At 40.0% G+C, this 23292-nt stretch overlaps 3 protein-coding genes across 3 annotated transcripts; 1 reads left to right on the top strand and 2 right to left on the bottom strand.

Moving 5' to 3' along the window:
- Window positions 1-3134: 3134 nt before the first annotated feature.
- On the bottom strand, window positions 3135-6058 carry LOC311503065 (odorant receptor 131-2-like). Its single transcript, XM_084565580.1, has one exon. The coding sequence runs from the start codon at window positions 5084-5086 to the stop codon at window positions 4112-4114; it is 975 nt and encodes a 324-aa protein (XP_084421706.1). The 5' UTR covers window positions 5087-6058; the 3' UTR covers window positions 3135-4111.
- Window positions 6059-7940: 1882 nt separating this feature from the next.
- ppme1 (protein phosphatase methylesterase 1) lies at window positions 7941-16351 on the bottom strand. Its single transcript, XM_084564190.1, has 14 exons — window positions 16055-16351; window positions 15002-15095; window positions 14231-14323; window positions 13989-14046; window positions 13692-13743; window positions 12589-12743; window positions 12374-12464; window positions 12169-12234; window positions 11961-12087; window positions 11735-11864; window positions 11523-11567; window positions 11356-11420; window positions 11102-11169; window positions 7941-10708 (listed from the first exon to the last, which is right to left on the bottom strand). Exons 1-14 carry the CDS (start codon window positions 16138-16140, stop codon window positions 10705-10707), a joined length of 1134 nt encoding a protein of 377 aa, XP_084420316.1. The 5' UTR covers window positions 16141-16351; the 3' UTR covers window positions 7941-10704.
- A 2748-nt stretch (window positions 16352-19099) lies between these two features.
- Window positions 19100-22194, top strand: LOC311502241 (dicarboxylate carrier UCP2-like). Its single transcript, XM_084564375.1, has 7 exons — window positions 19100-19855; window positions 20028-20215; window positions 20314-20521; window positions 20607-20804; window positions 20891-20992; window positions 21099-21279; window positions 21379-22194. Exons 2-7 carry the CDS (start codon window positions 20090-20092, stop codon window positions 21491-21493), a joined length of 930 nt encoding a protein of 309 aa, XP_084420501.1. The 5' UTR covers window positions 19100-19855; window positions 20028-20089; the 3' UTR covers window positions 21494-22194.
- Window positions 22195-23292: the final 1098 nt, after the last annotated feature.

Genomic DNA, 23292 nt, shown 5'->3' with positions numbered 1-23292 from the left:
TAGGACTCATGCCAATTTAACGGTATGTGCTGAACGGTGGAACCTCCTCAGCAACAACTCCGAACTGCATGTGGACCGTACCATCTACACGGAGCGGAGCGGGGAGACGGGGGCTCACCTGACAGTTGAAGTAAATGGCCATTTGTCGAGGTTTCACACCAACCTCCCCCTGGAGGACTGATCCATTAGTATACACATTACGTCATCTCTGTTGATAACCCGACATATATTGATTCATTAAATCACTATTTTCTTTACTGGCATTGGCCATTACACACAGAAAATTCATTGTACATTATACCACAGCCAAAATGATTATGAAATCAATCAATTTTATTTGTTTTTCCGTCTGTCAGTTAGCAGAATTTTAAATGACAGGACACATTTCAAGAAAATAGTAGAAAGTTGGATACATTAAGCTGGAAAAACTGGCTCTTCCTTTTAAGTGCTAATGTGTGGGTATTTAAGATTTAATGTTTTGTCTTTTAATTCTTGAACTTTGATGGTCAGAAACACTTTTTTTTCTTGGCTCTCTGGCCAGAACCTTTGTGGTCTAGCCATGGGCAATCCTGGATGATGAATTTTGAATTTGAGTAACCAATCCATGTACAAATGCAAATTGTCTGATCCTTTCCATTATAAACTGAAATTATTGCACTTGCACCTGCAAGTCAAATCGATCAAACGTGCCCTCAGCAACTCTGTCCTCTGATTCATTCTTAAATTATGATGGCCATTGTCTTCTAAGTGGCATTATACATGATAAGTATTGATGTGTGTAATTTGGTATGAGTCTTCACAATAAATCGTTTTTTACAAAGCCGTGAAGGCACGTGTGTAATTAATAACAATAATACTGGCTGAATTACATTCAGTTTAGCCATGCAGTTTCATAACACTGGCTCATGGGCCTTTTTTCGCAGCAGGCAATTTTGTCACACAAAGCATTGATAGTGGCCGCATTCCAGTTTGGGGAGTTCAGTTCCATTAACTGGGACACTTAATGGAACTGAGCCATCATTAATACACTTGTGCTTTCCCTGGTGTGACAAGCTAAAATGGATGCTGTACAAAGGGTTTATTGCATGACATTCTCTATGCCTCCTGCGATACTTGAACTGAACTAAGCCATTGTTAATGCTGTTACTTCCACCTGTGCTTTTCCTGCTATGATCAGTAAAAATGTCTGCCGTTAAAAAGGTCACAAGTGGAAAAATTCTGACATCTTTACTTTCTGGGTGATGTGTCAGTTTGTGTGATGTTATGTAATATCTGAATGGTAAATGATCACATATATGATTCTTGAACTTTTAAAAGGATTTTTCAGCAGACCCACACTTGAAATTGTAGTGCTATCATGAACAGAATCTTTTGAATTGACACTTGCTAGCATTTTGTCTTCTCCGGATAGTTGTATCTGGGTGCGTTGCGCACAGACATATGTAAGCTTGAGTAGCTGCTCATAGTCCAGCCTGTCAACAAGTTAATCTTTGCAGAGTAAATGTGGGTGGGATGGGTGGGCTTTGGGGGGCAGCATCCCCATTCCCACTGACAGAAAGCTAACCAGGTCAGTGTTTTAATTTGAGCCACAGGGGGTATAATTACCCTCCCAACATCCCATTCATCCACAGCTCTATAGTGTGAATGCACATAACAGTATATCTTTAGTCAATCTACTGTGAAGTGGGTGAAATGTGTGTAAGTATTCCCATTGTTCTCAAAAAATGTTTTTGCCTTGAGTGCAGTGCATCATTCTGAAAGCCATGGTACTACATGACCCACGTATCTGAGATGTAGAAGAGACTTTGTTAAATGCCTGTCTTATTTCAATTTAGGGGCTTCTTCTATATCAGAATTTATATATTACAAAGTTTCATGCTGACATTCCCTTTCATTAATCCACTACTATGCTCTTTCTGTTTTCTCTTAGATCACGTCTTACTTTGTTGGCCAACACAGAGATATCCTTTCTGTACATTTCCCTTGTTTCTGTATCCATTTTTTCTTTTTTCCCACCGTGGGATGCACTCCCTGTGTGCACAGCGGAAATACTACAACACAGTGGATGAACCATGATCAGTGTGTTCAAAGGTAAAACTGAGGCTACAAAGAAACTTAGCCACGGAATCCATTTACTAGGTTGAGGATGTGAAGTGTTTTGCGATCAAGATAACAACCTCTCCCTCCCGCTCTCGCTCTAAACCAAAGCTGCTCTCTGTCACCAGGTACTTTCTCACTCTGGAATGTTTTTCAACCCTTCAAGTGCTCTTTCAAGAAAGCCAGAGAGGTATTGAGGGGGCTTCAGCACTGTGGCGGAGTAAAGATCGGTTAAATTAGTCCACCTCCTGCTCAGGCTCTTCTTTTATTCTTTGGGTCAGCACCTCCCTCCCTGTTTACCCACATAAATTGTTCCCTCTTTCTCAATCCTGTCTCCTACACAAGTGTCCATCTGCACTGTGAGAACGAATAGGGGACAGGAATTTCATCATTAATATAATCAAATACTCTCAGAATAAATCTGGGTAAATTAAGTCTGACTTTGGATGCAGTCTATTGCCCATTTTATGAGCGTCGTGCACACTAACACTAAAGGCTTAGAACTGGAGTCTCAGTTTGTGTAGTTTGTGTATTTATGAACCAACGGCGACCTCTGCTGGTTAAAATAATGAATTCATTACGCATAGATTGATATCACTATTTCATCACTTTGGCTGCAGCTATGTTGCATAGTCTCAAGTTTTCAGTGTTAAAGAGAGTTCTACCAACGATAATGACCAGTAACCATTATAAAAATATTGACTCAGATTTCACAATATCTTATCCAAGGTAAAAATGTCTGAGCCATCGTTATCAAAAGCTTAAATTATCAGATAAAACCCAGTGCTATTTGTTATTTGGAAAGGTGATTTATAATAATGGGTATAAAACTGATTCAGTTACAACTTAAACACACCAACAGCAGCATTTGGAAAGTTCTTTTTAGTTCTTTTTTTATGCTTGTGTAAATGTGTTTTTGTCAACTTGTGTCCTATTGTTATGCCATTGGGAATGAATGTTTATTTTCAGAAACAGATTAAATTTAGCTAAATTTTCAGAGACATTTGTATATACACAATGAAATTACACACGTCAAAATGCTTTCAGTTTTAATAAAACTGTATTACACAAACAAGGATAGGACAGAGACATTTATGAGCATAACATGGAATATTTCCTTCTCTTCACTGCTAAGATAATTCTACGGCTGACCTCAGATGCATTTTATTTACACAAAAGGCAAGCATCAAACAATTTAATCTGTAAATTAAAACTGAGATGACTGTTGTCTTCATATCTGAGGCAAAAGGACTTTTAATAAACAGTAAATAAATCTCATTTTAAATTACAAATTGATTGTAAGATAGTGAATTATTTTTCTACCCATATCACTTCTTAAAGTTGTGAGAAACACTATAGTTGTATAATGTTACACAATCATACATTGATCATTACAATTTATGTTAAAGGCTTTTGTGTTAAGTGTAATACAGACAGAGATGTTTGTTCAGTTTGAAACAATCAAAGCTATCAAAAGCATGGCAACATGTTTTAGTGGTCATTCTAAAATGTGTTTACTCAAAAAAAACAAAAAACAAAACAACAACAACTAATGGTTAAAAATACTTAATTAAAAAATAGCCTGGATGATTTCACATATTCCACAAAACCATTTGTCATTGTGACTTAGAGTGGACTATTAAACCTCAGTCTGTAAATCTGTTGAGCACACACTGTGGTTAAAGACTGTGTTCGGGAGCTAAAAATATCACTCAGACAAATGGAAAATCAACAATTTGTGAAGACCTTTGTTAGCAAAATGAGAAGTGCATTGTCCTTGTGATCACTAAATAATGATTTAGACAGTATGCTCTCAGTTGTACTCAAAACTAGCCCATCAACATACGTATGCATTTACCAGTAACAGACAAACAATTATGGTTTGAGCTACTCTTTTTACTCTGACCAGAAACAACGTCTCAGATCTTGTCAGACTCGAGAAACAGTTACACAGACAATCATGCCTACTGCAAATGATTGCGCAAGTTAAAAAAAAGCACACACAGTTAGAAAATCAAAACTGAGGAAATGGCCGAACAGTGGTTTTAAGGCCAAAGGTAAGATAGTATTTGAAGACATGCCTGAAGGTTTGATCTCTGAGGCCATATATGAGCGGGCCCAGACACTTTGGGAAAACAATCAGACCTAAAAAGAGGATGTACTGAATATGAATAGCAATAGCAGGATTTAGGTTCAGCAGGGCACTGGAGTTGATCATGTTAAAGAGAGCGGAGGTGAGACACAGGCACAGCTGAAGCAGGTGCAACAGCACGGTCTTATATGCTTTATCGGCATTGCGCACACTAGAAGAAGCTGAGCGCGCAGTAATCATGATTGCAATGTAAGTGTAAATGATTACCATACTCACCAATGCAAAATACATAATGGTGAAGGCTCTGTTTAAAGTTACATAAACTTGGATGTGGTAGACAGTGTTTCTGGTACAGACTCTTTGCACAGTGAAGCTTGTGTTCTCCAGACTGACAAACAGGAAAAACTGTATGAATGATTCTAAAGAGGCCACTGTCCACATAAAAGTGATGGCTATAGTCGTCGTCCGCAGTGTGGCAATGTTAGCATGCCTTAGTGGAAAACAAATGGCAACATATCTCTCCAAAGACATCACAGCTAGGTTGAGGGGAGACATTTTAACAGTGATGGCTGCAAGCAGTGTAAAAATGATACAGACATAGCCGATCATTCTGACCATAGTCACAGCGAAGATGTACAGTAACATAGTCACTATGAGCTGGAGAGAGTCAGTGAAGAGCAAATGACCAAACAACATATATCGGGAGGACTCCAGTAAGAGAGGCTTTCTCAGCAAGGCAAACACCATGACGCTGTTAACATACAGGAAGAGAAGACACGGCAGCATGGACAGCAGAGCTGTGAGAGAAGTCTGAAATGGCTTTATGTGTACTTCTCTTGTGTCATTCATGACTACAGCTTCTGTCTGTAAAGTCTGTAAAGGCATGACAAGGTACATCAGACTGATCCTTAATACACATAATGAATAGTTTTTATATCTTAGATTAACATGTGATGATCTGAAACACAGCTCCAATGAAAGGAGTTACAAAACACATGTGATTAGGTAGTGTCACAATAAACAAAATACAAAGAAATATCGACATTTCTAAACTTATTGTAAGTCTGAGACACAATTACTTACTTGTTTCTGGTTTAGTCTGACAATGAAGTTCTAGTAGACACATGTGAGGAGACAATGATCCTCCACCCATCACAGCCACCTTTTTTTATAGAGGATCTGTGTCTTGACATCACTGCCTGTGTCATTTTAACAACCAGTCAAAGCTCTGCTTTGGCGGAGGTTACTTTGAAGGGGTAAAAGTTTGGGGAAGCTGTGTTTTCATTTACTTTTCTGCCCAATTTATTATAAAAACATATGATAACTGCTGTACTACTGCCCCATATTGCAAAAGTTACATTTGCAACTTATTTCCCAGGTGGTTAGCACTGATGCCTCACAGCAAGAAGGTTCTGGGTTCGAATCCTTTCTGTTCTCCCCGTGTCTGTGTAGGTTCTCTCCAGGTACTCCAGCTTCCTCCCACCGTCCAAAGACATGCTTGTTAGGTTCATTGGTGATTCTAAATTGGCCGTAGGTGTGAATGTGAGTGTGAATGGTTGTCTGTCTCTCTGTGTTGGCCCTGTGTGACCTGTCCAGGGTGTACCCCGCCTCTCGCCTGATGACAGCTGGGATAGACTCCAACCCCCCGATGACCCTTCACAGGACAAGCGGTTACAGAAGATGAATGAATGAATGGAAACACGGTGAATGATATTTATCATCTCGGAGGTACAGAATTTGTGTATCACTCAGTTTGATGTACACAAACACATCAGACGTCTCTCTAAACATTAACATTTTGCTGGGCCCTGTCTGGTGACGGTGTATTTAGATGATGCTGACGCTCATCCCCCAGGATCAGTCAGTGCTCCCTTACGTCTGTTCCTTTAACAAAACCCCAACTGGATCTTTTTAAATCAGATTAACTAAAAGTAAATAAATAAATAAAGATGACTCACATTCTGCTGGCATTTCCTGAAATAATAGTTTTTCTGATGGGAACAACAGGTGCAACGGGACACGGTAGATGCCCAGCAGTTTGAATCCAAGATTTTTGACTCATCGTTTCAGTGAACTGAGCTGCCAAATAAGATAGAGAACAAAACAATGTAAATGAGAACAAGATTGTTGCCCACTGATATCTACTGCATGTGGGATAGAATATGAATGGTTTAAAACTTAGGCCTGAGATACAGTGTCAGAGGAGGGCCAATTGTTATGTTTCATGTTGTGCAATTATGATACTCTCAACTCTATACTGTAACCTTGGAGCAGGTTTCACAGCTCCAAGCTCTTTAGACTATGAATTAGTATTCATTCATTCATCTTCTGTGATGCTTGTCCTCTGGAGGGTCGTGGGGGGGTTGGAGCCTATCCCAGCTGTCATTGGGCGAGAGGCAGGGTACACCCTGGACAGGTCACCAGTCTATCACAGAGCTAACACAGAGAGACAGACAACCATTCACACTCACACTCACACCTACGGCCAATTTAGAATCACCAATGAACCTAACCAGCATGTCTTTGGACGGTGGGAGGAAGCTGGAGTACCTGGAGAGAACCCACGCAGACACAGGGAGAACATGCAAACTCCACACAGAAAGGACCAGTCGGCCTTCACAAAATTAAAGACTGACTTATTTTAAATCAAAATAATTAGCCACTGTACTGCCATGCTAACAAATCTGAGACCTTTGTTTCCATGGTGATGCCAAGTTTGTGCTACTGACAGAAGAGTCAAAAGCAGGGGGCAAAACTTGAGTTTGCCAGTCATATTCTGGAGCTGAACAATGAGAAGGGAGACTGTTTTTCTGACATGAGTAACCTGTTGGAGGTTGAGTGTGGTTGCATTTATTGTTTCAATCTTTTCTTTATTTTTAATTTTTGAAATCTCTCAATAAACCACATTAAATATACCTGTAGCTATTACATTTCTCATTGAGGTCAAGGTTTACTGCTCCAAGAAAGGAGCTGAGATATGTTTGTTGAGTCACAAATGTTTTCCGGTTTATAAAAGCCTTCTACACAGAATTCATAGCAAATTAGACATACTTGAGAAAATCAAGAGCCTACATCAGCCGGACTTTGATGCTTGTGTTTACAGCTCGAAAAAGTTCATTTTCGCTAATTTTGACATACACTATATTGCCAAAAGTATTCACTCACCCATCCAAATAATTGATTTCAAGTGTTCCAATCACTTCCATGGCCAGATGTATGAAATCACCTGTGCACCAAGTCCAGTCATGAAATTTCCTCGCTACTAAATATTCCACAGTGGTATGATACCAAAGTGGAAGCGATTGGGTACAACAGTCTTTGTTAAACTTCATGTGATCCATGTTGATATTGTACATCACTTTGGACCAGCAACATGCTGGACTCTTAGATCATCATCATTCATCAGCCTCACCATCCCTCCAGCCTGCATTTATTTATTTAACTAATCTTTTATCTTTTTATCTTATCTTTTAGTGTACTTAATTACTGTGATGTCTGGCACCAGAACATTTTTAGTGGGATTCTTTGGGTCCTACGGGTTGAGGGGAGGGGACTACAAGCTAAGCAATTTATCATGACTTTTCTTAACTGTTCCTCAGCAGTTTTTGAGCTGGGGGCGGCTGTTGCCACAGGGCGGGGGTGCACAGTCAGCAATAAGGTTTAGGTGGGTGGGAAGTGTCATCCAAATGAATGCCAGGACCACAGATTTCTCGGTAGAACATTGCATTTTAACAAGACGATCTATGTTATCTACTTCACCTGTCAAGGGATTTATTGTTGTGACAGATCAGTGTTGTATTTCAGCACCACAGCACAGTGGACAGCTCCTTAATGTTCATGAGGAATTTATGTAAATGGCCATTACCGACCAGCACAAATAACTGTCTGGAAGAAAAGATCTATTACAGAAAATGTTTAACGAATAGTGAGTGTCTGGATCTCTCATGTGTATCCGTTCTCATACAAATACTACAGTACTTGACTTGAAACTATCAGTACAAAGTTACAAGATGACTTATAAGAATTAAGTCACTATGTTTATTGTATTAGATTAGTATGGGAGTATGGAAGATTCTAATTTCACAAATTCACCTTCATCCCACATTTTTCAGGCTTTGCTGAAAATGTGTATAATGTACAATAAGTAATATCTAGGCCTTATATGACGCAACCAAAAAAACATCTGTCCCTGTTCACCACAGCACGCCTCAGCTTTGTTTACTGACTGAAATCACAAAAAGATCTCGGAGGCTTTAGTCCTTCGGAGGACAGTCATTAAGGTTCATCAATAATTCAGATGTTTATACTGCACATCTTCGCAACGTATTTCAGAGCGTGTTGTTCCACAGAGGGACAATTAAAAGACATCCTTTGTTCCATGGAGTATATGAGGCACACAAAGTACGTCATTTTGCGATAAAGAGCATGTGCTAACCGATGTGCGATCACGCGCTGAAGCTGTGTATAAACTGTAGGTGTCACAGTACATCCAACATCACCTCAATTTATAAAGTATAGTTATAAATTGTGTAAACAAAACTCTGCTGTCACATATTCTAATAAGGATTCTAGTGGGACCGATGCATGAGACAATGGAAAAACTAGAATACTCCTGTGACTGATGCAGTTGTACTCATAAGTTTACATACCCTGGCAGAATCTATGCCATTTTTCAGAGAATATGCATCATAACACACACAAAAAAAACAACTGTTTACTCTTTTTTAAATCATAATGACAACAGAAACTACCCAAATGACCCTGATTAAAAGTTTACATACCCCAGTTCTTAATACCATGTATTGCCCCCTTTAACATCAATGACTGCTTGAAGTCTTTTGTGGCAGTTGTGGATGAGGCTCTTTATTTTCTCAGATGGTAAAGCTACCCATACTTGGGAAAAAGCCTCCAGCTCCTGTTAATTCTTGGGCTGTCTTGCATGAACTGCATGTTTGAGATCTCCCCAGAGTGGCTCGATGATACCGAGGTCAGGAGACTGAGATGGCCACTCCAGAACCTTCACTTTATTCTGCTGTAGCCAACAACAGGTCAACTCAGCCTTGTATTTTGGATCGTTGTCATGTTAGAACGTCCAAGTACGTCCCATGCGCAGCATTTGGGCTGATGAGTGCAAATTCTCCTCCAGTATTTTCTGATAACATGCTCCATTCATCTTGCCATCAAATTTTGACCAAGCGTCCTGTGCCTTTGTAGCTCACACATCCCCAAAACATCAGCGATCATCAGCGATCCAAATAAAAGTTCAATTTTGGTCTCATCACTCCAAATTACTTTGTTCCAGAATTGTTGAGGCTTGTCTCTGTGCTGTTTGGCGTATTGTAAGCGGGATGCTTTGTGCCATTTGTTTGGATCCTGAACTATTTTCCTGGCATTTGTGGCTGATATTTTTGTTGGTCTACCTAACCGTGGTTTGGTTTCAACAAAATCCCTCATTTTTCACTTAATTAGAATTTGAACACTGCGGATTTGCATTCTCAATTCCTTGGATATCTTTTTATATCCCTTTCCTTTTCAGTTAAGTTCCCTTTTCCCACAGATCTTCAATTATTTTGCTTTCCCCATGACTCAGAATCCAGAAACGTCAGTGCAGCACTGAATGAAAGATGCAAGGGTCTGTCAGGAGCCCAGAAACTCACTGACCTTTAAAATTTTGCGTTCATCATTCATATTCTCTAAAAAATGGCCAAGAAAATCAAAAATTCTGCCAGGGTATGTAAACTTATGAGCACAACTGTATATATAAGTTTTCTGATGTGGGCAACATCGATCACATTCATCATGCTAGGCAGTTACATGATGCAATGATATACCGCATCTAAAATTAATATGACAAAAGTACACACACACACACACACACACACATTATAAAAGTTGGGGGGCATTGTTGGCTGCATCCATCTTTAATCATAGTTTCAATTCAAACCTTACAAACACACATTAACAATGACGCAATCACTCAAAATAAAACATTCAAAGTCCAGTGAGTAGGATTTTGTTGAGTCAATAAGCCAAAATCAAATTTAGTATTGATTAGTGTTTGTAGTATAACTACAAATAGTTTTCGCTTAGAGTGAACCGTTCATATCTACATAGGGAGCTGGTCCACTTCCACAAACTGAACCTTATTGCACCGACATGTTTCTGCAGTAGCCCTGAATGGACAAACCAAACGCAGACTCTAGAGAGGGCCCTTTCGCCTCATCGCTAGATGCCACCAAATCCTACTGAATGGACCTTTAAACAAGGAGAGCTTTGTATTTCAGAAAATAAAAAAATATATATAGTAAAGGAAAAGTACAGTCCAAATATTTTAAAATAAAAATAAGGCAAAGCTGAAAGGCAAAATATATCTACATAACAAAAGCACAATAATAATAATTATAATAATAATAATACTATTATATTTTCCTTAATTTGCTGTTAAATTGGACAATGATGAATCTTGAAACATTTCTTCTATGACTGCTGGCTATGTTTAGGCTGAAAACAGGAAATTAGCTGTTGAGAAAAAGACAGTGGAATAAAAATAAGGCATTGTGGATTCACCTTATAATAATAATGATGATAATAATAATAATACTATGTTCCTGCTGTTTGACCCATCCATTTGTTCACACAGTAGTGTGTACAGTTGGGGGGTTAGGTGCTTGCTCAAGGCACCGCAGCCATGGACACGGGGGGGATGTGAACCTGGGTCCCTCTGGCCCCAAGCATCATCTCTAACCACTACCTCACAGGTCCCCCAAAACACACAAATCTCCCCGGTCTTCCGCGTGACAGGCGGAGATACTGTCCACTATACTAACGAGGAATCTATCTAGCTTTCCTGTGAGTCTCAGAAACAAGCAGGTGTAGTTAAGGGATCAAGTTCTTAGTAGGAAGTTCACTTACCACAGATATCCCTCCTTAAACTCAGTGAATTTGTGCCGGACCATAAATGTTGCTATAGCATCTGCTACCTAGCAACAAACGACAAGAGGTTAAAAAATAGCAACAAACTGAATCTGGATCAAACTGGTCCTACTGAACTAACACACACAAAAACTATACTGAGAAAACAGGCATCAAACTGTACAGTGATTCTGTTATCAGACAATAAATGAAACATAAAAATAAATATAATGACTCAGGTAAGGATCACTTACTTTTTCAGGTGCGTCCTCGTGAACTGCATGACCACACTGGGGGAGGACCTGCATTTGAAACTTTCCTGTGCACAAACAACGATTTTTGAGACTTGTGTATTTTACAGTGTTAGATAAGAAACAAACATGGAAGAAAAAATGCGTCATAAACAATCTGTGTCCTTTACCTTGCATCTGTCCAATAGTAAGGTCTTTGTCAAGTCTGTCTACTCCTGTACAATTAGAATAAGTCAGGGGTGAAAATGTGCAGTCAAAGGCAAAATAGCTTGAATTTGAATCATTTGTGTCCATCCAAACTAGCTGGACTGCCCAGATACTTAATATGTAATACAGAAAAAAAATGAATATGTTCTCTGTGTGACACGGAGAGGGTTCAAACCTGCGAGCAGGAGCAGCTTTGGCACAGGGCAGGTGAGGAAGAGAGCAGACAGACCTCTGAACCAGCCGTCCCAATATTTTTCTGTCTTTGAAAGCTCAACTCGCCAGGTAAAGATGCTCTCCTTCTTTGTCTGTGAGGAAAAAAATATGTGTATAGGTCATTTTCAACATCTTTCCAACACATTTACTGGTTACATAAGAAGGCAAAATATAGAAAGAGACTAAACCTCTTGGTCGTCTTCCTTCATTCTTTTCTTGTTGGATTCTTCTTCCACTTCTTCGTCCTCCTCTTCTTCTATAATACCTTCGCCAATGCTGTTGGGGACACCTGGACTGCTGGTGGGTTCTTCACACCTAGGAATGTTGGAAGTAAAATACAGTGAGTGAAACATACAGTTGCTATTAATGTACAGACGAGAAACCGAGTGGACGTACTTTTTCACTTGGCCGCCCATTGACACCCGTGCTGACTCGATGTTTCTGATCTGGCCACTCTTCACACTGAAATCAAAGGTGGCAGACAGAGAGAAAGACTGAGAATCCAGACTCTATAAATAGAAGCAACTGATTCAACAAGGCTGCTGAATTACAGAAGAGTACAATCTTGTCTAATCACAGAGATCACTAACTTAATGTTTACCTCCACTCAATGGCATTCTCCAGAGATTTAAACGTCTTTGGCCGACTTCTGAGGAAATTCTGCATACTGTTCAAAGCATCCATTGCCGTACCTAAATGAAATCGAGTAAATTATTCGTCATTATAAAACAAGTAATACTGAGCTCATCATTAATTTGATACAGTTACTAATTAATATTATTCCAATTCTTGGTCAATTTAAGCAAAAAATCTTACCCTCCACAACGTCAATGACACAGAGACCAAGCAGGGATGGTACATGATTAGCCACGGCTGTGTGAACTGCAATGGCCCCGCCCATGCTGTGTCCAATAATCATAATTGGAGGGGGGTTCTCTCCATAGAGTGCCTCCACCACTTTGCCAATGTCTCTAATGAAAGAAAAATCAAGGACAATTTGTTAATCATGTTATAATCTGCACTGAGTAAATATTTTTCAGTCAAGGACCAACCAAACACTAGAATTTATTTATTTCTACCAGAATAAACTGTGAAATCGTGACTATTTAAGGATGCACCTAGGCATTAAATACTCATTGCCGTTAAGTGGGGAGTGGCAGAATTTAAAGCAGCGCCTGATTCGACTTCCATTAACCCTATCAGACATTATATTATATTATGATTCATGTTTTTCTTTTCAATATTTTTCCCAACAAAGAAAAGCTATATAGTAAATTATGAAATTGGAGAAATTATCTGGAATCTGGCAATATACTATAAATACTGTAGTGGGGATGTCTATAACTTGGCATAAAACAAGTCTTCTGAATCATTGCCAAGGAGAGCACATACATTTTGTATTTTTTTTATGTAATAGAGGGACATAATATCAGGCCTTTGATAGAGAAAAAGCAGAAACTTGCTGTGATTTCAAAACCTGATTAGGGAATGTCCTGCTGTTTATTTTGGTGTGCAGCAGATTGTGAAGTGATTGGGACTATTCAGCTGACAAGCACAAGTGTTAAAATGGGTGAAGAAATGACTACAAAAAGCTTATTACTCACAGAAGTTTGATATGTCTTCATGACGACATTATTTTTACAAGTACAGATATTTGACAAATATCAGTCCAAAGCTTATTTCCACTCTTTCATGTTAAATATGTTACATGTCTACGCAATGATGAATTATTGAGTAATTCAAACAAGAGTAATGGGTGTTGACATGCATGCAGACTTGTATGGGGATTGTAAACACAGCTGGGAAGAAGGGACATGAATCATCACCGCCTTAATTGATTCCCATGCTTCTGTGACATAAAGTTAAAACTCAATGGTTCCACACCAGTGTCTTGCTTAACTGTGCAAATAAGAACTCACTTGGCCATCGTGTCTGCAGAAAGATCTTCAGGATTTTTCACTTTGGAGTCGCCTGTAGATGATGGCAGAGAGACAAATTTCAGAATTTATTCCGTCTGAGCTAAAGAATCATAACAAATACTGAATGAGGAATTATCCTCTGATAACATGGTGATCAAGCTGCACTGGTAGAATGAATCAGGGGATGTCTGCATGTGTATGTAGTTTAGAAAGCTCTCCATTTCTTAAAAAACTTTTAAACTATGAACAAAATATGTCTAATAATTAATGTTGTATCACACAACCACTTAGACGTACCATGACCTCGAAGGTCCATAGCCACCACCCTGCAGTTGATCCTGCTGTATATGACGGCCTACAAAGAAAAACACAGAAACCATTTAAATAAAATAGCAGGCAGCAAGTGTGCTGTGATAAACAACTTTATAGCACACAGTTTGGTGAGTATTTTAACATACCTTTCTCAGACCAAAGAAGTTAGAGTTTCAGTAACTGCAACAATAACTGTGTAACTGTGTTAATAACATAATAATGCTTACAGTAAACACTGCCCAGGAAAGCGCAGAGTGGCCTCCTCCATGGAGCAGGAGCAGCACAGGACCATGGGAGCCACTGCAGTAAATTCTGAAAACGTTCAAGGTAGTCAAGGAAACACAAGCCAGAGCTGCGTAAGAGCAACAAAGTAAACAGATGCTTCTCAAAACAGAATAAACATGAACCCTATGAACTGATTGTAAATGTGCTGTTGCAAGATATATGGCACACTGCTATGAATATGAAGCTTGGGCAAAAGTTCAATAAGGAAAATCTGTCCCATCATGATCTGTTCCCCTCCTGTGAATGTGGGCTGTCACTCCATTTCCTCATCTCTTACATTTTCCCACGGTGTCAAAATCAGTCCATTCTCAGTTACTGCCTCACTACTTCCATTCAATCAACTATTTGTCATTCTGTCACTTCGTCTGCAGGTTGTACCCTGCTCCTCCCCATCTCCACCTCACCATAGTCATTCTACGAGTCTTCATCAGAGGTCTCCTTCAGCCACCTGTCAGTTTTATCTTTTTCTCCACCACCACCAGCGTCTAGACTCTGGGGAGGTCCTGTCTCCCCTTCTACCTCCGTCATCTGAGATCTTGTTTAATGATACCGTCACTCTTGGAGTCTAACGGTCAAGCTTTTACCTTGTATGCTCCTGTTCCCTCCAGTGAATATTCACACTTCACCTATTTGATGTCTCCTTAACAAAATAAGAGTTGAATCAAATCACACATCAAAGCATCACTAATTCATAAATCAGTAGTCAAGGATATATCTTTGCCATTTTCATTTTCAACCTCAACGTCCTCCATGGTTTCAAAGTACTGACTCCAGGTCAGGGGGGAGAAATCTCTCTTCCGTCCAGGTCTGTGAAAAGGAAGATGTAAATCAGTTCGTGTCTGGTGTGATTCAGCATTCCAGTAGAACTTGCCAGTTCATTAGACACACTAATGAAAACAAAAAAAGTATAAATGCATCACCGCAAGACAAAAATCTCTGGACAGCGTCTCTATTGAGGGACATACTTAATCTCTTATCACCTTTTTACTTTGTCAAATAACAGGATTAAGTGCCACACACTGATCAAGTAATTCTGCAATCAACCTTTGCTCCACCTTGGTCATGAACTTAAAACACACTGCTCAAATAACATTTTTATTCTGCACCATTCCTTTCTAACACTGCAACGTCATTTATCTAGCTTTACCTTTAAACTAAAAGAATCAAATGTCTCTGACTGACATAGCCTACACACAATCTCCAGGGGGAGCATGGATGGAGTTTTATTCACAAAGGTAATACACAGAGGGTATGCAGTCAAGAAGCACGAACATGTTTACACATCTACTTTGACATGGTGATGTAAACAAGCTCTGACCTTCATTACACTGGCTGTGCAAACGGAAATGAAGGTGGCACAAACCCTGCAGCTAAACCTGTTAGCAATGATTCTAACCTAGTTCCAGAGAGTATTAGCGTTGTACTTGGTGTACATGTATGGTCACGAATGTTTACGTCTTAACGCATCTTGGCTAATATCGTATAAATACTAACGGACGGAGCTAATAAATATAAAATGCGTACATGGCAAAGCTACTAGCTAAGTCAATCATATTATCCAACAGTGATGGTTCAAACTCTGGTAGCAGCAGTAGCTTATTTAGCTTGGCTAACGGAATCACTTTGTCGGAGTAGTTTTAAACAAACTGTACATATACGCGTCCAGCGTCTGGCTTCAGGAACACTAACCAACAGGTGTGATGGTGGGTAAACATTAAATACCCGACACAGCTGACAGGATGCTAATAACATGCTAGCTAACTCACCCCATTTTCATTTTGGAACCGGACTGAAAACCACCTGCCATAGGAGGTCTGGAGGCTAACAGGTTCAAATGCAGCTGTTTCTCCATGTTTTTAAAAAGTCGGGTTGGTCTGTGTCAGGAGCTGTTTAATATGCCCTTCCCTCTCCTTCCCCGCATATGATTTCCTTCGACACCAACACAGAAGGTTAGGCAGACATTTGATAAATTGCGTTTGAGTGACAAGCTAACAGCTAGCGCTCTTCTTCTTCTTCTGCTGCTGCTGCTGCTGCTGGGATTATGTTTGGTACGTCGCTTCTTCTTCTTCTCCTTCTGTCTCAGTAGTAGCACAGACATTTGAAAGCGTCACTGCCATCTACTGACTCCATAATTGTCTACATCAGTAGTTGACAGTCTTTCAGTGTTAGTGGTTTTCAGAAGTGTATTCAGAGCGTTTCTAGCTCCGTTTTGATGAGTAAATACAAATAAGCAGAATTTTGCAATAAAAATTAAAAACAACAAAACAAAACAAACAGCAACAGTTCAAGAATAAAATAGAACCATGTTGTGTGAACAAAATATTGCATTGCATCGAAATTGCATCAGTTGTCCTAAGTCTAAGATTCTTCAATTTGTCAATCCAAGAAACCTGCACAACAGCACATTTGAGGATAAGTTTACAGTACAATTCTTGAACACAAGGTGACAGCATTGCACTCTTTATCTGTGCCAGATGACACGCAGTTTACTCATCATTTAGTGCTACTCAGTCTCTGAAAACAGAAGTGAGATGTGGCTCAGAGGGAGCTTGATCTGTTTTATCTCATTTATTTATCACAGTAACTGCAAAAATGAATACTAATAGTAAAAAAAGAAAGTGCTATCATTACGGTGTGTTTATGATCCACTGAAACTGATCATGAACACTAAAGCTCACTGGAAGATATTTGAGAGACTGTAAATGCGGTTACATAAAGAGATGTTATCACAGATGATTATCATGCAGAACTGCTAATTTGAAAGTGAGAAGCAGGGGAGAGGTCAGGAACGGGTGACGCTGAGTAGACAGAGTGGCTCATGTATGCGAAGGTTGTCGGTCACCCAGGTCATGGTGTTTCCAAAAGCGTTAAAGAAAGGCAGCTGGACTTGTAGAGTTTTGCCACTCATCCAAGAGCTCCTTCAGTTCTAAAGGACTAATGGGGAGTTGGGCTCACATACAGTGTTACCTGAAACACTGGGACAAAGGTGCCTTTAGTAATACGACTCAGGTGATAATTATATCTATTTAAGCAACAATGACAAGCATAATCTGTAATGTGAGCCTTTCCTGTCCAACCACCCGAACAGATGGACTTTCCATCTTTCCACTGCAATTAAACTGAGTAGAAGTGGTAGTTATAGGGAAGTGAAAGTTGTCTGTGTCTTGTCAGCATATGCAGCACAGTGGACGAGGAAGGTTCTCAGTCATCCAGGTCATGCTATATCCAAAAGTGTTAAAGAAAGGCAACTGGAGTTAGGGCTGTACAATATATCTCTTTGGCTTCTTCAGTCATCCATTCAAGACTTTTTAATTGATTGCCATGATTTTCTCTAGAAGCTGAAAGAACAAAACTTCAGAGCAACAATAGCAACCAAGTATGAGCTATTAGCAGACTGATGAGTCATTCCTGGTATGTGGGGGCATTTGCTGTGTGCAGCAAAACATCTCATCATGTGTGCTGTGAAATACCATATGTTGGAATGAATTCCAGAGGCCGCTGACGAGGTTGGAAAAACGCTAAAAGCTTGAGTCAAGTTTTTTATTTTGCTTTATTTTTTTTATTTTTTTTACAGTATTTTGCTAACTAGTAGAAAATAGAGCATTAAAAACGACAACTGAGTGACTGATCGACATCAGATGCTTGTTCAATTGCCTTAGATTTGGGACTAAATTGAAATTGGGACAAAGGTGAATCAGTGTCTGAATGAAGAAAACAGTCATGTCTGGTCACTCCACTCCGCTCCAGTAACCTTTAATAGATGCAACGGCTAACTCTATTTATAGTGAAATGGAGATTGTCTGTTTCACAGCACTGATTCATGATTCACGGTATCCAAAGAGGAGAGCACAGTGGTGACGGCAGCGTGCCTGCTCAGTTTCTTTTTCAGGGGTGGTGGGGGAGGCCAGTGAGGGCTGGTTGAAGCCGGAACCACTGACTTGTTTACTGGTCTGACTTTTGCTCAAAGGTTACTGACACAATGTTCTCAAGAGGTGTGAAGAAAGCAGGGGGAGGAAGTGGCTCCTTCTTTTTCTTTGTACCTTTCATTAGGGAACTGTGTTAAAGTTTGAACGCAGAGCAAATGCAGCGTTGCTCAAACATGTGCATACAGTAAGTGCAGTCCAATTTTCTCGCCGACTTTGGCAGATTACTTTTGTATGGTTTATTTAAGAAAGAACATTCAGAGTTCTACGTATAAGTGGAAATTGTGCAAGTGCAGATCTGCAGCCTGATTTGACACATGGAATATAAAATCCTTTCATCATTGTCTAAAGTCACATGGGGAGAAAACACAAGTGTAGTTTTGGGAATTGAACACCAACTGATGAATGTAGTAGCAGGTGAATTATAAAATGAATGATGGAGACAGTTTTTGCATAGCCTGTTGGGTGTTTGATGTAAACCCACTGAGGCCAAGACCTGGAGCTGCTGTGGAAAATCACATGCACAAAGGCATGCAGACACTCCAACACTCTACCTACACCGTGTCTCCCCTCTCTATCACTTTTCACTCAATATCCAGTCCTCTTGTTGGGTGCTGCTGGTTTGCGTGTTCAGACAGCCTAAATGATTGCATTCAGATGCTGCGTGCATACACCCACCCTTGTTCCTCGTATGGATTGGCTGAGAAGCACGGCGGTTTCTTTTCCTGGGGCATTCTGTGACTTTTTACTACTTGCTGGGAGGAGGGATGAGGGAATTCCTAAAACTCCTGAACTTGTTAGAATTGTGTTGTGTAGACACTCCCACTAAGAAAAGGAAATGCGGTGCAAATGTTACCCAGCCAGTCGAATGCCCCTTGAAAGCGTTTAAAAAATTCAGACAGGCCTCTCGGTCTGATTGGCTGAAGTTATCAGCCAATAGAAAAATCAGATATGCCCTGTGACGTTAGTGTGGTAATAGGAGATGGTATCCATTAAAGCCAAAACTGTTACATAAGTAGTTTTGGATTTAAAATGTGAACTAAGTTCCAATAAGCAAATGGAAATAGACATGAAAATATTCTTAATGTTTGTGTGCTCATGGCGTCCAGGCTCCCGTAATGACGGTGCCTGAAGCAGATCAACAAGAGCTCAAATATCCAACTGTCTTTCATGGTCTGGTAAACATGAGCTTCACATAACAGGTGTGTACAACTTGTAGCGCGGTCCTGCAGTCATGTGCAATCAGCGTCTATAAATTCAGGGGCTTCTTCCACGGTGGAGCAGTAAAGACGCAGCATACGACTAGGACACCACTACCTGCCTAAAGGATTGTGTATATTTCCACTGTCTGGGTTTGGGATTGGGAAAACTATTAAGGTAAACTTGTATGTCAAGACAGATGACAATTTCAAACTGTTATGCTTTCAAATTGTAAACTACAGGAACAGAAAAATATAGATGAAATCCTTAGAATATATGTATATATATATAATAAATGCTTGTTTTTTTCAGTGAGGGGTGGTATGCTGGCTGGCTCACTTCAAAGACAGTTTATGGCCCAAGGCATTTCCACAACAGAACCACTTCCAAAGACTTGTGTACTTCTTGAGAAAACTTGAAGCTTGTCATTATCCTCACTTCCAGGTATGCCCAATGCTAAGCACATTTAAATACATCCAATACGCTAAATACTTTAACACCTACACTTGACCACACCATAGATGTAATAATCCAAGCAAAATGTGATAAAATTTGAGCACCTCTATTCCACGTGTCTTCACCATCTTCTTCATTGCGTGGTGTACTTCACACAAAGGTCCGGGGCAAATAGCATCAAGAGCACATCTTTCCATTTACGTCATCAGCCCAGGAACGCAAATGGTTGGCATGACACCCAAAGACATGATGCCCTCTGCGGCAGTCAAGTTCTTCGGAGCAGGCACCGCCGCCTGCATTGCTGACCTCATCACCTTTCCACTGGATACTGCCAAAGTCAGGCTGCAGGTAAGGCGCACAGCGTTCAAGAAGGCTATACATTTTGTCCAAGATGTGTCTTGTTCAGTTTTAACCGAAGAACGCTTGAATGTCATCTTCTTGTACAGATTCAGGGAGAGTCTGCGAAAGTTGAGGGGACCAAGGCAATGAAGTATCGGGGCGTGTTTGGAACCATCACCACAATGGTGCGCACAGAGGGTCCCATGAGTCTTTACAATGGACTTGTAGCAGGACTCCAGAGACAGATGAGTTTCGCCTCTGTCCGTATTGGCCTTTATGACTCCATGAAGCAATTCTACACTCGAGGCACTGAGAGTGAGTGTCATGTGTCCATTGCGTTACACAAACAAGGTAGTTTCTCTCCCACTCCTTCATTTTGACTAACATAAGTTCTGCACAGGTGCTGGCATTGTTACTCGGCTCATGGCGGGCTGTACCACGGGAGCCATGGCTGTGGCTTTTGCACAACCAACGGATGTGGTGAAGGTGCGATTCCAAGCCCAGGCACGGCTGGCTGATGGTGGCAGGAGATACAACAGCACTCTGGAAGCCTATAAGACGATCGCCCGGAATGAGGGCGTACGAGGCCTTTGGAAAGGTGCTTACCTTTTTACTTCAAAGTTAATCTCATCATGCAAACTACCTCCTCTGAATGTAAAGTAACTATTCTCTGCTTTTTTCCAGGCTGCATGCCAAACATCACCCGTAATGCCATTGTGAACTGTGCAGAGCTGGTGACCTACGACATGATCAAGGAACTCATCCTGAAGTATGACCTAATGTCAGGTTAGTCAAAGAAAATGACTGTAGGAAGATATCAGTTCAACAAACTTATAGATCAAATAGTTCAAATACTGTGGTAGTAAGTGACATCTCCTCTGTTCCCCCCCAGACAATCTGCCCTGCCACTTCACAGCTGCCTTTGGTGCAGGCTTCTGCACAACAATTGTGGCTTCTCCTGTGGATGTAGTTAAAACACGGTTCATGAACTCAGGAACTGGACAGTACAGCAGCGCTGTCAACTGTGCTCTCACAATGCTGAGGAATGAAGGACCCACAGCCTTCTATAAAGGGTAAGCAACACACTACACAACCTTACAGTGAAACAATAAGGCAATAAAATAAGCTCTGTCGAACACTTCTTTACTTTTACTTTCCTTTGACTCTTTAAGGTTCATGCCTTCTTTCCTGCGTCTGGGTTCCTGGAACATTGTCATGTTTGTGACGTATGAACAAATTAAAAGAGGAATGTGCAGGACGCAACAGTACTGGGAGTCACCATTTTGACCGAAGCTCTTTTTAAGTCAGAACTGCACAGATACATAGACCTAACATGCACCAGGATGCAGTGAAGACTCATGGTTGGTCGGGAAAGGAGACCTTTACCGAATGTGGAGGCCCAGAAAAGAAGAGAATGGTTTTGAGGCCCATGATCACATTACCGACTCAGAGGTGGACTTTGTGTGTTATAAACACTCACATGTTATAAAACCATGTCGCAAGAGAACTCGGGGACATCGTTGCAATACTAGAATGATATAAAGATTAGAGTAGGATTTCTAGATATATTTTATCCATTGTAATGATCAGTGCTTCCATTGCAAAAATCCAGTGCATGTGTAAGAGATGGATGTGAAATGTTACAGTAAATCCAGAAGTTATATTGCTGCTCAAACCTTGATCAGGTGGACAGTTGACTACGGACTTTAACGTTTACAAGAATGAACTGAGGGCGCAAATGAATATGGTCATCATTTCCACAGTACGTCTTTGACATTGTCTTTGTATCCTGTCCTCTACTGCAGATTGTTTACAGTGTTTATCATTCTTTGCAGTATGTGGCCAAGGGTTTATGATTTAATGTATGTGTCCCTTAATGTAAACAGTTTGATTTATTGCTGGCCAGTGAATCGTAATTATGTTGCACACAATTATAAAAAAGGATGCTATAATGATCAAAATGGCCGTTTTTTTCTGTAGTGTATGAATTTTACTTTAGATTTGTTGGGTTTTTCAACAAAGAAATCCCAGGAGACACTTGAAATGGTTTGAATAAAACAAGAGGAAAAATAAATTACAATGCTTAATTGAACGTTGCAAAGATGTCAGAATTTCCTTGGAATAAAGAAAAAATCATCTTTCAGTCTCAATGTAGATGTGAGAGTTGAACATCTTTTATTTTAAGGTAAGAGGATCCTCTGAGACATAGTGAATGTGACATTCCCAGAGGCACCAAGCAGAATATACTGTGTTATGAGAATTGTGATAATTTATCAGATAAACATATTCGTGTTAAAGCAGTACCAAGGGATGCAAGAGTACGTCTCATTCAATTCAAAATTATGCATCGGTTTTACTGGATTCTTTCCAGATTATTTAGATTAGGTTTATTACCCACATCAAACTGTTGGCGATGCAAATCTGAGGACGGTAATTTAGTTCATGTTTTATGGTCCTGTGACAAAGTCCAACAATTCTAGGCCAATTTTAAGATAATCTATGTCAGATCACAGAGATACAAATCTCTTTTAACTTTAGATCTTTTGTTCTGGGTGAACATTCAGCTCTGACAGGATACATACATGCTTGTGCTACTTCTTTATATTTTTGTATGTATTTCATTTTATTAGCTGTGGTAGCTGTACATGAAGGAGCACAGCAATGGATGCTGGCAACCAGAGAGGGATCAGTATAGATGGTGATGGTTTGGAGTTGGGGTTGCTTGTTTGGTTGGGAGGGGTGTTATTACTGTTACTGTTGAAATAATGAAAATAAAAAAAGGTAATCACATATTCATATATTGCATTAGGTTGTTGAAAAGTTGTATATCCAGTTTTGTGTAGATGGTATGGAATACTTCCAGTGGCAACTGATCCTGTTGCTGCAGTTTCACAGTTAGGTCAGTAAGATATATATAGACGCACAGAGGCATGGTTCAATACATATGTAGGACAACATGTACCTAAGCAGTCTTCGGGATTTATATACCATGTATTTCATAAGACTACTTCTTCATATTTGTCATGCAACCATAATAATAAAGTCATTACTTATGTTATCGAGTGTGCATATAGTAACTTCCCTGT

The sequence above is a fragment of the Chelon labrosus genome, assembly GCF_963514085.1.
Source record: "Chelon labrosus genome assembly, chromosome: 17".
Taxonomy (NCBI): Eukaryota; Metazoa; Chordata; class Actinopteri; order Mugiliformes; family Mugilidae; genus Chelon; species Chelon labrosus.
The sequence above is the reverse complement of the archived record's forward strand: the minus strand, read 5'-3'. Positions and strand labels throughout refer to the sequence as shown.

Bases quoted from the DNA above. Each gene is read 5' to 3' on its own strand.
- LOC311503065 (XM_084565580.1), bottom strand. From the start codon at position 5,086: ATGTACCTTGTCATGCCTTTACAGACTTTACAGACAGAAGCTGTAGTC.
- ppme1 (XM_084564190.1), bottom strand. From the start codon at position 16,140: ATGGAGAAACAGCTGCATTTGAACCTGTTAGCCTCCAGACCTCCTATG. The intron at 14,324-15,001 runs ATATCCTTGACT...ACTACCTTGAAC, and splicing joins AAAATGAAAATGGCAAAGAT to GTTTTCAGAATTTACTGCAG. The intron at 12,744-13,691 runs GTGAGTTCTTAT...TTCTTTCATTAG, and splicing joins TCTGCAGACACGATGGCCAA to AGACATTGGCAAAGTGGTGG.
- LOC311502241 (XM_084564375.1), top strand. From the start codon at position 20,090: ATGGTTGGCATGACACCCAAAGACATGATGCCCTCTGCGGCAGTCAAG. The intron at 20,216-20,313 runs GTAAGGCGCACA...CTTCTTGTACAG, and splicing joins CTGCCAAAGTCAGGCTGCAG to ATTCAGGGAGAGTCTGCGAA. The intron at 20,805-20,890 runs GTGCTTACCTTT...GCTTTTTTCCAG, and splicing joins CGTACGAGGCCTTTGGAAAG to GCTGCATGCCAAACATCACC.